At 37.1% G+C, this 15,001-nt stretch overlaps 1 protein-coding gene across 2 annotated transcripts in view; it reads left to right on the plus strand.

The window, feature by feature from the left end:
• Positions 1-15,001, plus strand: part of AZI2 (5-azacytidine induced 2) — a 55,028-nt gene that overhangs the window by 17,230 nt on the left and 22,797 nt on the right. For both annotated transcript variants that reach the window (XM_044677657.1, XM_044677658.1), the window contains exons 3-4: positions 13,475-13,600; positions 14,363-14,462. In XM_044677657.1, coding sequence (XP_044533592.1) covers positions 13,475-13,600; positions 14,363-14,462 — 226 coding nt within the window. The remainder of the gene's footprint in view (positions 1-13,474; positions 13,601-14,362; positions 14,463-15,001) is intronic.

Here is a 15,001-nt window from a genome sequence, read left to right on the forward strand (position 1 = left end):
AACTTTTTTATGTGATTATTGATAGTTTTGATTTCTTCATCTCAGAACTGCCTATTCATATCCTTTGATCATTTGTCAGTTGGGGAATGGCTTGATTTCTTGTACATTTGACTTAGTTCTTTATATATTTGTGGAATTAGAACTTTGTCAGAGAATTTTGTTACAATTTTTTTTCTGTTTGTTGCTTCCCTTCTGATTTTGATTGCTTTGGTTTTATTTGCACAAAAATTTTTTAATTTAATATAATCAAAATTATTCATTTTACATTATGTAATGTTCTCTATCTCCTTCTTGGTCTTAAATTCCTTCCTTTCCCATAGATCTGACAGGTATGTTCTATGTTCATCTAATTTATTTATGATTTCACTCTTTATATTTAAGTCATTTGGCCCATTTTGAATTTATCTTAAACCTAATTTTTCCCATACTGTTTTCTAGTTTTACCAGCAGTTTTTGTCAAATGGTGAGTTCTTGTTCCAAAAACTGGGATCTTTGGGTTTATCGTAGCTTACTGAGGTTATTTACCCCTAGTCTATTCCATTGATCCACCCTTCTATCTCTTAGCCAGTGCTATATTGTTTTGATGACAGCACCACCATCCTTCACATTTTTTTTTCATTAATTCCCTTGATATTCTTTATCTTTTGTTCTTCCAGATGAACTTTGTTATAATTTTTTCTAATTCTGTAAAAAAGTTTATTGGTAGTTTCATAGGTATGGCACTGAATAAGTAGATTAATTTGGTTAGGATTGTCATTCTTATTATATTAGCTCTTCCTACCCTTGAACAATTAATGTTTTTTCCAGTTATTTAGATCCAGTTTTAATTGTATATAAAGTATTTTGTAGTTGTGTTCATATAATTCCTGAGTTTGTCTTGGTAGATAGATTCCCAAATATTTTATATTGTCTAGAGTGATTTTAAATGGAGTTTATATAACCCTAAAAGCTGGAAACATGCATTATGATTGCCTCTTAGACACTGGAGCATCAATATCAGTATTAATGAGTAAACCTGATTCTGAATGTGATTCTGTTGGCTTGCTAAATGTAGTGGGGATATAAGGGCCATCCCTAAAGGTACCAAAGCTTTCCCCTCTAATGGTGTCTGTGGGGCCCCTATCAGAACATTCTTTCCTCCTAATACCTAACTCTCCTATAAAATTGCTAGGAAGAGATCTTTTATGCAAGTTTAGAGCCACAATAACTTACTCTACAGGTGGCTCTATGTCATTAGAATTGCCCAAGGAATCCTTAACTTTATTCCCTGTACTTCTTTCAGACAGTTAGGAGTTGAAGGAGCCTCCCACCTTTGAAATCCCAGCTGATATACCTGAGTCTCTTTGGGCCACACCGTCTTCCAATATCAGCCTATTTAAATCAGCTGTTCCTGTTCAAATTAGGACAAAAGGTGATCCACCTCCTGCCATTCCTCGGTATCCTCAGTCAAAAGAGGCAATTGAGAGAATTACCCCAGTGATAGATTCATTAATCGAGCAAGGAATAATAAGTCCATGCAAATCTAAATATAATACACTCAGCCTACCTGTAAAAATGCCAAAATTAGACCCTGATGGGAAAATTGCCTTTTGATTTGTCCAAGATTTGAGGGCTGTAAATAATTTCCCAGCCCAGCCACAATTTTCTCCTTTATTCCCAGCATAGCAAAATATTTTACTATGGTAGACCTTTGTTCAGCTTTCTTCTCAATCCCTATTCATGAGAATTCAAGGCATATATTTACCTTCACCTGGAAAGGTTCCCAGTGTACATGGTTCTGGTTACCATATGAGTTCATGGAAAGTTTCACCTTGTTTTCACAGATTTTAAGCTAAGATTTGAAAAGTATTAAGTTTAAGGAGAGCTGTTTGATACGATTTATGGATGATTTGCTCTTGACCTCACCAAGTGCCACAGCTTGTCAAGAAGATAGCAAACATCTACTTTTAGAGCTACATAAAAGAGACCACAAAATGTCTAAGGCAAAGGATCAGTGGTATCTCCCTAAAGTGGAATATTTAGGGTTCATTTTAACTGCTGGTGCCCGTTCCTTTTCCCCTAAGTGCATTGAAGATATTCAGAAATCAAGTGCACCCTCCTCTAAGAAACAGTTGAGGGAAATTCTTGGAGCAACAGGGTTTTATAGGCAGTAGATCCCTTGTTATGGGGAAATCACCAAGTCTCTTATTGCTCTGACAAAAAATTCGGTCCCTGAACCACTTAAATTAGAGGCAGAACACCTGTCAGCTCTTTCAAAATTAAAACAGGCTATCCTGTCTCCCCTGCTCTAGGCATCCCAGATTATTAAAAGCCATTTACTTTGTATGTACACAAACAGAGAAGGGTAGCTTCAGGTGTTTTAACTCAATCTTTAAGACATGTTCAGTGTCCAGTTGCTTATTATCTGACCCAGCTGGACCCAGTAGCTTCTGGAGCACTACCATGTCTTAGAGGCATAACTGCCACAGCTTTATTGGTAACTAAATCTGCTGATTTAGTGAAATCGAAGCATAGAACACAGGCATTTTCTGATCAGAGACTTGCTAGGTATTTAGTAATTTTGTTAGGTAATGAGAATATTACCGTAAAATGTTATACAGTTCTAAATCCTGCAACCTTGCTTCCTGATTTACCAGTATCAGGAGAACCATTGCACAGTTGTGAATCTTTAGTGTCCATGGCTGAAAAGCCTCAAGATAATCTCCTGGACACTCCTTTAGATAAACCAGACTTAGTCTTATCACTGGTGGTTCTTCTTTCATGAGGGATGGCATAGGCTACACAGGAGCTGCTGTAGTCACAGAATTTGCCACTGTGTGGTCAGCTTCACTGCCCTCAAATATAAGTGCTCAAGGTGCAGAACTGATAGCTCTGAAGCATGCTTGTATAATTGCCAAAGGTAAGAAGGCAACAATTTACACAGACTCTTGATATGCCTTTGTAATATGTTGTGCGATGGGTATGCTGTGGCTTCAAAGAGGATTTTTAACATCAGCTAGAAAATGTATAGCAAATGCAGAAATTATTAATGAATTTCTTCATGCTCTTCAGCTCCCTGAAGCCCTTGCTGTAGTTCATTGCCATGCCTACACGTGGCACGGAAATGACCAAGCAGATACCTCTTCAATGCTAACAGCTTTAGAAGGGCCTGAGTTAATTTTAACATTGGCAACTGTTGATGGCTTAAATTTATCCCTTTCTTATAATGAAAAGGAAGTGGAAAAATGGAAGCAAAAATTTAAGGCTAAACAGATAAATGGAGTATGGGTGTCATCTGAAGGAAAACCATTGGTCCCTAGAAGTTTTTATCACCACATTTGCCAGTCTATTCACAAAAATGGTCATTTTGGTTCCCAGGTCATTGAGGACTCTGTTAAAAGAGTATCGATAGCCCCTGGCATAACTACCATAGCCTCTAAAATATGTACAGCCTGCCCTACCTGCCAAGCATTCAATCAGCACTCCTTTCGTGACAAAGCTTTTGGTGAGTGTTCTCTGGCTTACATATCTTTTGAACACCTATAAATTTATTTTATCACTATGTCAAAGGCTGAACAGTATAAATTTTATGTAGTCATAGTGGATCAATTGACCAGATGGCTAGAAGCATTTTCTTACCCCCTGGGCCAAAGCAGCTTTTTTTGCCAAGGTGCTCTTAAAAGAGATTATTCCTTGCTTTGGCCTCCCTGCACAAATGATTCAGACAGGGGAACTCATTTCACTGATTCACTTTTATCTCAGATATAGTCTTGTTTCAGGATAACTCCCAAATTCTATGTACTGTATCATCCCCAGAGCTCAGGCCAAGTTTGAGAAAATGAATAAAGATCTCAAAACTATGATTGGCAAATTGTGCATAGAGATTCATTTTAAATGGCCTTAAATTCTCCCTCTGGCCCTATTTTATCTTAGAAGCAGGCCCAGAGGACATCTACACATCTCACCATATGAAATGCTTTTTGGACATCCTCCTATACAGACTAAGACTTTCTCTCCCTCATATATATCATTGCTAGGGGGAGACACTTCTATTACCTCAAATATACAGTATTTACAAATCAAATTGTGAGAACTCCATGAATCCAGAGCTGCTATACAAGCAGGTCCTAAAGACTTCTCGCTCCATGACCTACACCCAGGAGACAAGGTATATATAAAGAATTTCCAGTGCACTGAGGCAACCCAGCCTGCCTGGTGTGAAAAATATGGATATATGGAGGGCACCAGGGATGTTACAATATAATCTAAATGGTTGTGGGTACATACACTGGGTTGTAGAAGAGCCTGGACCAGGATAGGGAGATCAGAGATCACAGCTAAGCTGCTCTTAACTGACAAAAAAAATGGCTGCTGACCAACTGTCTCTACTGGGCCAGAGTCTTTGAAACCAACAGGCAAGGTAAAAGGTTTTAACAGGTTTTAATTATGTTCAACTAAAAGGTGGGATAGGGGGTTCTACTCTAAAACTTAAATGGCAAAACCACAGGGCAAGGGGAGAACTTCTCTACTCTAATCTTAGTGATCTAGCAGGCAGAGCCCAAAGGAGCAGTGCAGGAGTCTCTGGGTGGCTGCTTCAAACCTGGTTCCAGCCAAGCTTTGACCAGCACAGCTAAAGGGCCCGTGGGTGGCTTTGAGGATTTCTCATGGTAATCCACAGATGATCTCAGGATGCCAAAAGCCAAGGTGGTCCAAGGTACCCAAGTAGAGTGAGTGTACTTGAGATGCTGTCCACCAGATCCCAAACTCTTCCTCCACCTGGTGCTGCTCTGTAGGTCTTGTCCCCTTGCTAGATGCCACCACCACACAGGATCCCAGGGAAATCAGGATGCAGGGTGTCCTGAACTCTGAGATCTCCCAGGGTTAACAACAGTTTGTGCCCACCACTGATGGAGTCTCTCTCAGAGCACAAGCACCTCCTTCCTGCTCCTTCATTCCATCTTGGAATGCTCCAGCCCCAGTCCTTCCTGCTAGGTCAACCTTAATACTTAATTACTAACTAATCTTCCTCACAACACTGGGAAGGTCCATTTCAAATCCCGTTAACTACTCCAACAGCTATCAAAATTGGAGGAAAGGACTCTTAGATTCATTGCTCTCATGTAAAGAGAGTAGCTTCTACTGACACTTGCGTGACTGTATCCTGTCATGCTTAATGTATTTGCTGATTCTTTTAAGACTTATTTTTGTTTGTTAACATATTAAGTTAATCTAATATATTCTGTTACTCTATGTCACTTGAAGTTACTGGGTTTTGGCTATTAGCTATATGTTCTGTTATACTGTTTTTATTTGTACAGTCCTACTATCCTTATTTGTACTATCCTATACCTGGACTGGAGATAATGTCACTGATTGTGAACTATATATTTTTGATTTTCTAAAAATTTTATCATTGTTTTTCCTTGTATGTACAACAGAGAATTTGAGTTTTCTTTTTTTTCCTCTCATTTTTTGTACTTGAAGCACATGTTATCAGTATTTATGGTTTTTTGATTTTGCACTAAGTTTACAATATCCATTAGCCCTAATATTAATGCATACCCAAAAGCTTTAGGCCATGGAAAACTTTCATTGATTGTTTAATATTATGGGACTTTGATTAGTGATTTTGTCTGATTCCCGGAGAAGGGATGACAAAAGAGCTATTATACAGTGCCAAGAAGCTCAAGATCGAGGAGACCAACCAATCTCCATGGGATTGATGAGAATCTTCGCCAAGACAGAGGACTTGTTTTGGGGTTCTAGGAAGCAGCTATTTGACAATGTCAGATGCAGGATTTCCCTGTGCCAGGTTCAGATAAAGTACCTCGGCTTAGCTATAATTCTGGCTCCCCTATCCCTGAGAGTGAAGGTAAAATCAGACCAGGGAATGATATTTCCCACTTACTGCAAAAATCTAGTAACTTTTCTGTCTTTCATAAGTGTGACAATTTTCTGTAGTCCTGACTACTGATTGGGTAAGTGCATATTGCTACAATAGTCCTACAGGCTTGGGTAAGGAATTAAATTAAGGGTTTGATTAAATATATGAGAATTCTAAATTAATATTGTGGTCACCAATTTAAAAATATTATAGCAAGTCAAAAAAATGACTTTCAGTAGCTTTATTTACAAAGAGTGAAAATGGAAAGAGTAGCTAAAGAGACAGATATTAACAAACCTACTAGCCCTTTTCCAGTGAAGTGAGGCTCAGCCCCACAGGGGCTTTCCCATGTCTGGTGATGTCTTCAGCTAAAAGTTCCACCAGGGGCAGCTGGGTATCTCAGTGGATTGAGAGTCAGGCCTAGAGACGGGAGGTCCTAGGTTCAAATCTGGCCTCAGACACTTCTCAGCTGTGTGACCCTGGGCAAGTCACTTGACCCCCATTGCCCACCCTTACCACTCTTCCACCTAGGGGCCCATAAACAGAAGTTAAGGGTTTAAGAAAAAATAATAATAAAAAAATAAATAAATAAAAGTTCCACCAGCACAGCCTTTTCCAAAGACAAGGCAGGAATCTCCATTACCAATCTCTCCAGAAGCCAGGAAGGGCCAGCCAGATTACTCACTCACCCAAGATGAAGTCCAAAGGAGAAGATCCAGGAGCAGTCTTACCAGAAGCTTTCCAAGAGCCAGAGTCCCAGGTCGAAGTCTCACATTGTAGCTCCAAGCCATAGTCCCAGTCTAATACCCTCCAAGCCCTAGAATCAGGCTGTAGAGACCTATAGCCAAAGAAGTTCAGGACTTTTTATAGTCACTTCTTGTCCCTTCCCCTCTTCACAAGGGCCAGTCACAGTTTTCAAATTGCCCTGAGGGGCATTGTCTTTGGGATTCACTTCTCACCCTCTGAAGGTATCAACTCTTATCAAAGAATTCACAAGTTTCTGATTGATTGGGTTAAAAGAGTGGAGCTCTCTAAGTAAGTGACTTGTGAATTCTTTTACTCATGGCTAACAAACTGTTAAATAGGGGTTAAGTATGAGTTAAGTATGGGTTAAGTAGATTGATTAAAAATAGACAAAGAGAATAAAGAATTCCCTTTCACACTTATGGCTTATTTTTGCTTACTCAGAATTTTTATATACTATTTAATTTTGATTTTCTTCTTTTTATATTTTTTATGTTTTTTACTTCCTTTTAACAATTGATTCACATACCTCATAACTCAACCATGTGTCTCAGGGTGATCTGTGTTTTGGTCAACACCTTCCTCAGGGGGATTGTATAATTGTCATATAATTTTAGATTTATAAAAATGTTTCTTGTTTGAGAGTAATTTTAGGATAAGAAACTTGCTACCTTCCCAATTCCAGAAAGTGAACTGTTTGGAGAAGGCACCATGGAGATGCCTTCAGAAACCTCACACTGCACCAAAAGATCCAGAATGAACTTTGGGATGTAGTGAAATTGAACTGTGGGGGGTTGGATGCATTTATTTTGAATGGACACTCTTATGCCAAAGGGGACTGTCCCTCAATTGGTTTTTTGTCAGTGCACCTAGGAATGATTGGTTCTGTTTTCTCTTTTATTTCCCTCTTATCCCCAAATTATTGTAATTTCCCCTTTGAAAGTACAATATTGTACATATTTCTAATTATAGATCTTTAGAGATATAAGTTGTGTACTGATTCCATGGGGAAACTAGGAATGTAAATATGGGAGATTTCTATATGCTTGTTAACCATTGGGAATCACACGGGAAGCTTGTGTAATTCATTTCTGTTCCCTAGAACTCCAATTCCTAGCATCTCATGTTCCTTCTGACATTAAGTGATAATGTAGGGAGGATATAAATTTGATGTAACTCCACCTCTCATTCTCTCTTGGAGATGAGGGGAGATGATAGGGAAGAGAACTTGCTCATATGTTTTATTTATTTTTTTAAAAAAATTTTTCCATGGTTCCATGATTCATGTTCTCACTTTACCTCCCCCACCAATTTTCCTTCCTCAGCCGACGCATATTTCCACATTTTCTTCGTGTTTCATCCATCAAGACCTATTTCCATATTGATAGTTGCACTACGATGATCATTGAGAGTCTACATCCCAAATCATGTCCGCATCAACCCATGTGTTCAAGCAGTTGTTTTTCTTCTGTGTTTCCACTCCTGTGGTTCTTCCTCTGAATGTGGGTAGTGTTCTTTTCCATAAGTCCCTCAGAATTGTCCTGGGTCATTGCTGCTAGTACAGAAGTCCATTACATTCGATTTTACCAGTGTATCAGTCTCTGTGTACAATGTTCTCCTGGTTCTGCTCCTTTCACTCTGCATCAGTTCCTGGAAGTCATTCCAGTTCACATGGAATTCCTCCAGTTCATTATTCCTTTGAGCACAATAGTATTCCATCACCAGCAGGTACCACAATTTGTTCAGCCATTCCCCAATTGAAGGGCATACCCTTGTTTTCCAGTTTTTTTGCCACCACAAAGAGCTCAGCTATAAATATTTTTGTATATGTCTTTTTCCCTATGATTTCTTTGGGGTACAAACCCAGCAATGGTATGGATGGATCAAATGGCAGGCAATCTGTTAGTGTTCTTTGGGCATAGTTCCAAATTGCCATCCAGAAGGGTTGGATCAGTTCACAACTCCACCAACAATGTATTAATGTCCCAATTTGCCACATCCCCTCCAACATTCATTATTCCGCTTGCTGTCATTTTAACCAATCTGCTAGGTGTAAGATGATATCTCAGAGTTGTTTTGATTTGCATTTCTCTAATTATTAGATTTAGAACACTTTCTCATGTGCTTATTGATAGTTTTGATTTCTTTATCTGAAAATTGCCTATTCATGTCCCTTGCCCATTTTATCAATTGGGGAATGGTTTGCTTTTTTTTTTGTAAATTTGACTTAGTTCCTTATATATTTAGGAAATTAAACTTTTGCCAGAGAGTTTTGTTATAAAGATTTTTTCCCAGTTTGTTGTTTCCCTTCTGATTTTGGTTGCATTGTTGTTGTTTGTACAAAAAACTTTTAATTTAATGTAATCAAAATTATTTATTTTACATTTTGTAATTTTTTTCTGACTCTTGCTTGGTTTTAAAATCTTTCTTTTCCCAGAGATCTGACAAGTATACTATTTTGTGCACACCTAATTTACTTATAGTTTCCTTCTTTATATTCAAGTCATTCACCCATACTGAATTTATCTTGGTGTAGGGTGTGAAATGTTGATCTAAATCAAGTCTCTCCCATATTGTTTTCCAATTTTCCCAGCAGTTTTTGTCATATAGTGGATTTTTGTCCCAAACGGGATTTTGGGGTTTATCGTAGACTGTCTTGCTGATGTCACTGACCCCAAGTCTATCCCACTGATCCTCCTTTCTGTCTCTTAGCCAGTACCATATTGTTTTGATGACCACTGCTTTATAATATAGTTTAATATCTGGTACTGCTAGGTCACCTTCTTTCACGTTTATTTTTTTTCCATTATTTCCCTTGATATTCTTGATCTTTTGTTCTTCCAAATGAACTTTGTTATAGTTTTTTCTAATTCAGTAAAAAGCTCATGTGGTTTTAATTTTGTTAGATAATTAGCTTTTTTTTACTTCTATTACCTTTTTATTCCTCTACTTCAAGTGATTATAAATAAACTATAAAATATAATTCTTGGAGTGTTGGATATTAATTTAAATCCTATAAATCCCACTTGGTCATAGTAATCCTTGTGATATATTACAGTAGTCTCTTTGCTAGTATTTTATTAAGATTTTTGCATCTATGTTTATTAAGGATATTGATCTGTAGTTTTCTTTCCCTGTTTTTGCTCTTCCTGGCTTAGGTAGCAGCACCATATTTGTGTCATAAAAAGAATTTGGTAGGACTCCTTTGCTTATTTTGTCAAATCATTTGTATAGTATTGGGATTAGTTTTTCTTTAAATGTTTGATAGAATTCATTTGTGAATCCATCTGATGCTGGGGATTTTTTCTTAGGAAGTTCCTTGATGGCTTGTTCAATTTCTTTTTCTGAGATGGGATTATTTAAGTATTATGTTTCCTGTTTTGTTGACGTAGGCATTTTATATTTTTGTAAATATTAGCCCATTTCACCTAGATTCCCATATTTATTGCCATATAATTGGGCAAAGTAGCTCTTAATAATTGTCTTAATTTCCTCTTCAATAGAGTGAGAGTGCCCTTTTCATTTTTGATACTGTTAATTTGATTCTCTTTCTTTTTTTTAATTAGATTTGCTAGTACTTTTATTTGTTGTTTTTTCAGAGTGCCAGGTCCTAGTCTTATTTATTAGTTCAATAGTTCTTTTAATTTTATTCATTTCTCTTTAATTTTTAGGGTTTCTAATTTAGTTTTTATCTGGGGATTTTTGATTTGTTATCTTTCTAATTTTTTAAGATGCAAGCCCAATTTGTTGATCTCCGAGGCATTTGGGGATATAAATTTTCCCCAGAGTACTGCTTTGGCTGTATCCCATAGATTTTTATATATTGTCTCATTGTCATTTTCTTCAATGAAATCAGTAATTGTTTCTATGATTTGTTTTTTGACCCACCAGTTTTGAAAATTAGATTATTTAGTTTCCAATATAATTTAAATTTGCCTCTCCATAAATCTTTATATCTATTTTCTCCTTAACTCCTTTAGTTTCTCCTTTAGAAATCTGGATGCCATACTATTTGGTGTGTAAATGTTTAATATTACTATTACTTCATTGTTTTTAGTACTTTTTAGCAAAACGTAATTTTCTTCCTTATCTCTTTCAATAAGATCAATTTTTACTTTAGCTTTGTCTGATATAAAATTTTGCTCCATTTTTAATCTCTGTGTCACCTTGTCTAAACTGTGTTTCTTACAAACAACAAATAGAAGTATTCTGGTTTTTAATCCACTGTGCTATCTGCTTCTTTTTTATGGGTGAGTTCATCCCATTCACATTCAGAGTTATGATTACTAACTTTGAATTGCATCTTATTTTCCCCTTTTGATCCTGCTCTCTTCCCTTTCACTCTGTTCCTTTTCATCAGTATTTTGCTTTTTATCCCCCCTCCATTTCCCCTCCTTCCAGTTACTTCCCCCTTCTCTTGTCTCATTCCCCTTCTACTTCTCTGTAGGGTAAGATAGAATTCTATATCCTGATGAGTATATTTGTTTTTTCCTTCTCTGTGCCAGTTACAAGAGTAAAGTTTACGCATTGCCCGTCACTACCCTTTTTCTCCCCTCCCCATAATGATTTTTCATACCTCTTTATTATATAATTTACCACATTCTATCTTTTCCTTCCCTTTTCTCTCAGTGCAATACTCTTTTTCACTCCTTGATTTTTAAATCATGTACATACATATTGTATCATACATCCATATTATTTCATATCATCACATTTACTTTCACATCATATCATCATAATAAGCTTACTTCCTCACCTTCTTTCTAAATATATTCCTTCTATCTGTTCTAATACTAAGAGTAATTTTTGAGAATTACAGATATCCTCTTTCCATGTAGAAATACAAATATTTTGACCTTGATGATTCTCTGAAATTTTCTCTTATTTACCTTTTTTGGCTTCTCTTGGGTCTCTTGTTTGTACTTCAAATTTTTTTGTTTAAACCTGACTTATTCCTCAGGAGTGCTTGGAAATCTGTCTTATTGAGTGTTCATTTTTTCTCCCCGGAGAGAATATACTCAGTTTTGCTGGTTAGATGACTCTGGGTTGTAAACCGAGATCTTTCGCCTACCTGAATATCACATTCCATGCCTTCCAGTCCTTTAATGCAGAAGTTGCTAGATCCTGTGTGATCCTGATTTAATTTGAATTGTTTCTTTCTGGTTGCTTGACGTATTTTCTCCTTGATTTGGGAGTTCTTGAATTTAGCTATATTATGTTCCTAGAACTTGTCATTTGAGGAGTTCTTTCTGGAAGTGATCTGTGGATTCTTTCATTTTCAATTTTATTTTCTTGTTGGATAATATCTGGGCAGTTTTCTTTGCTAATTTCCTGTATTATGATGTCTAAACCTTTTTGTTTTAAATCATGGTTTTCAGGTAGTTCAATAATTTTTAAATTATCTCTCCTCGATCTATTTTCCAAGTCATTTGTTTTTTCAGTAATATACTTAATATTTTCTTCTGTTGTTTTTTTTCATTCTTTTGATTTTGTTTTATTGTTTTTTGCTTTCTCATGGAATCATTAGTTTCTAGTTGAAGTCTTTTTTGACCTCTTCTAGAATCTGTGTCCAATTCACATTTTTTTTTTTACTTTATGTGTGTTACCTTTGCTTTCACTGTCCCCTTTTGTGTCTATACCTAGCTCTTTGTCTCCATAAAATTTTTTTAGAGTTATTTGCTTTTTTTGTTGTTTGCTCATTTTTTTCCTACGTTTTTATAGGTAAGCTCTGTTTTCTGGGAGGTTAAGGTACCCTCTTAAACTTTGGTCCTTCCTTGATGCTACCTTTAGCTTTTTTTCTGGGTTTCTGCCAGTTTCAGTTCTTCCAAAGATGGTATGATGGCCTGAGGGCTGGGAGCTCTGAGGTCTACCTCCCACTGCTGATTCAGGTAACCCTTGAGATGCTGATATATTAAAGACTTGCCTCAGGCTTAGGCGTAAGCTTTTTGACCTTACTCTGAGCTTGATCAGGTCAGGAACTGCTCAAATTCTAGTCTCATGCTTAGGTGTAAGTTATTGGTTTCACTGTGTGCTTGATCTAATCAGGGACACAGTTTATTGCCCTGTCCTGGAGATCCACCCTGAGCTTTTGATAAAAAAGATCCAGACCTCCTTTGGGTCTACCAACCACCCCAAACTGGGATCCAGGTCCTTGCCACAGGCCCAGACTAGAACCCCCCAGCGTCACACAGATCAACCCACTCCAGCACAGACTGCCCTGGGCTGGGACTCCAAACCCCACCACACATTTGGAATTTCAATGGGTGTGGGTTGGTTGGACCTCTAGTTTGCCCAGGCAGGGTCTCAGGGTCTGAATGTTGGCTTGCGCTGAGGTTCAGAACCTTGCACAGCAGATGTAGGGTGGGGGTATATGACTTGCTCTTCACTCCTTTCTATAGACTCCTGCTGACTGTGCTCCCCTCTCAACCCAATGCCCCAGATGTTCTCTGCCTACCTTTAGTTTTTCTTTCCTTGAAAGTTGTTTCACTGTGTCTCCTTGTTGGTTCTTTCACTCCTGTATTCATTTTGTGGTGTTCTTTTAATCTTGGGGGAAAAGGATTCTCATGGTGACTCTTAGCTTCTCTGTTCTATTTTGCCATCTTGGCCCTGCCCTTGGAAACAAAACCTTTTTCTCCCTCAGCTCACATTTAATGGTCTGAAGAAGTGAAAGCCAGCAAGAAAATTGGTCTTTTCATTCTGTGACCATATTCAAATCTTTGATGAATGAATAATTGCTTAAAATAGCAGTTAAAATACTTAAGGAGTTGCTGTTCAAAGGGAATAATCATTTAGACCGTTAGGTAAATTACCAACCCTAACAAGAGGTATAAATTCTTGAGTTTTTTTCTCCTATTCTTTTGTATTTAGCTTCTTGAAACACGATTAGATGAAGAAACCAGTTCAGTGGGAAGAGAAAGAGTAAATAAGGCCTATCATGCTTATCGGGAGGTCTGCCTGGACAGAGATAATTTGAAAAGCAAATTGGACAAAATGGTAAGTCCTTTTGAGAAATAGAATGAAATTTAGCTGAATAGACTATTCTCACCTGCCAATCCAATTTTTTAAGAAGATCCTTAAAACATGTTAAATTTTCTTTTGAAACTTTTTTCTATTATAAAAATTTAGATAATAGAATAGATTAATCATTTTTTGAGAATAGTATAACTAATAGTGTATTAAAAATAGTATAAATAACAGTGTAATTTTCTGAAAAAATTAAGACTAAAGGGGGCATCTGGGTAGCTCAGTGGAGTGAGAGTCAGGCCTAGAGACAGGAGGTCCTAGGTTCAAACCCGGCCTCAGCCACTTCCCAGCTGTGTGACCCTGGGCAAGTCACTTGACCCCCATTGCCCACCCTTACCAATCTTCCACCTATGAGACAATACACCGAAGTACATGGGTTTAAAAAAAAAAATTAAGACTAAATATGTGAGGGGCTATAGTTTTAGCATATGGTTGGCATCATTGATTTTCTGACTTTCTTTAAAAGAAATGACATTGAAAGAAAAAATGAATTTCTAAAATTCAATGAGGACATCAGACTTTTTTGATACTATCAACAAGAAAATCCAGTGAATAGAGAATATCTTAAATAAGGAAAGAAAAAAATAAGTTCATGACAGCTAAACTCAAATTTCTTGGCCCATCCTACTTATTAAAAGACTAAATGCAACTTCTTTTTACTCCCTTTTTGGATACTAAAATAGAATGACTGTTTGTGAATTTTATGCATCAAGTTTTGCATTTTTCCCTCAGAATAAAGACAACTCTGAATCTTTGAAAGTATTAAATGAACAGCTACAGACTAAGGAAGTAGAACTCCTCCAGCTCAGGACAGAGGTTGAGACTCAGCAAGGTAAGAAGAGGCTTTTTTGACTGTTATGCATAGACAACACTTTTATGGAAAAAAGTTCCCTAGATAAACATTGTAGAAAGGCAGAGGGGTCTGATAGAAAGACACTGGTTCTGAGACCATAAGACCCTCAAATTCTGAAACTTGGCTCCCCGGGTGGCCTGAGTGAACCATTCACCCTCCAAAGGCCTTGGTTTCTTCATCCATAAAGTGAGAACTTTTCTTAGATGGGCTCTGAGGTCCCTTCCAGCTCCTAATCTATGATACTATAATGCACTTTGTCAGATCCAGTCACAGTAGAGAATGTTTTCTTATTTTTTTCCCTTTAGATTTTGCATAAGGCTTATGCCAGCTGACATTGTATCTTCATTTTTCTTTTGCTTTCACTTTTTTTTTTTTTTTTTCTGTATTTCATAGCTGTTTTTTTTTTGTTTTTGTTTTTGTTTTTTACATTACATTTTTTTTAACATTTATTAATATTCATTTTTAACGTGGTTACATGATTCATGCTCCCCTTTCCCCTTCAACCCCCCCCCCCCGCG

This window comes from Gracilinanus agilis, chromosome 5, assembly GCF_016433145.1.
Source record: "Gracilinanus agilis isolate LMUSP501 chromosome 5, AgileGrace, whole genome shotgun sequence".
NCBI classification, from domain to species: Eukaryota; Metazoa; Chordata; class Mammalia; order Didelphimorphia; family Didelphidae; genus Gracilinanus; species Gracilinanus agilis.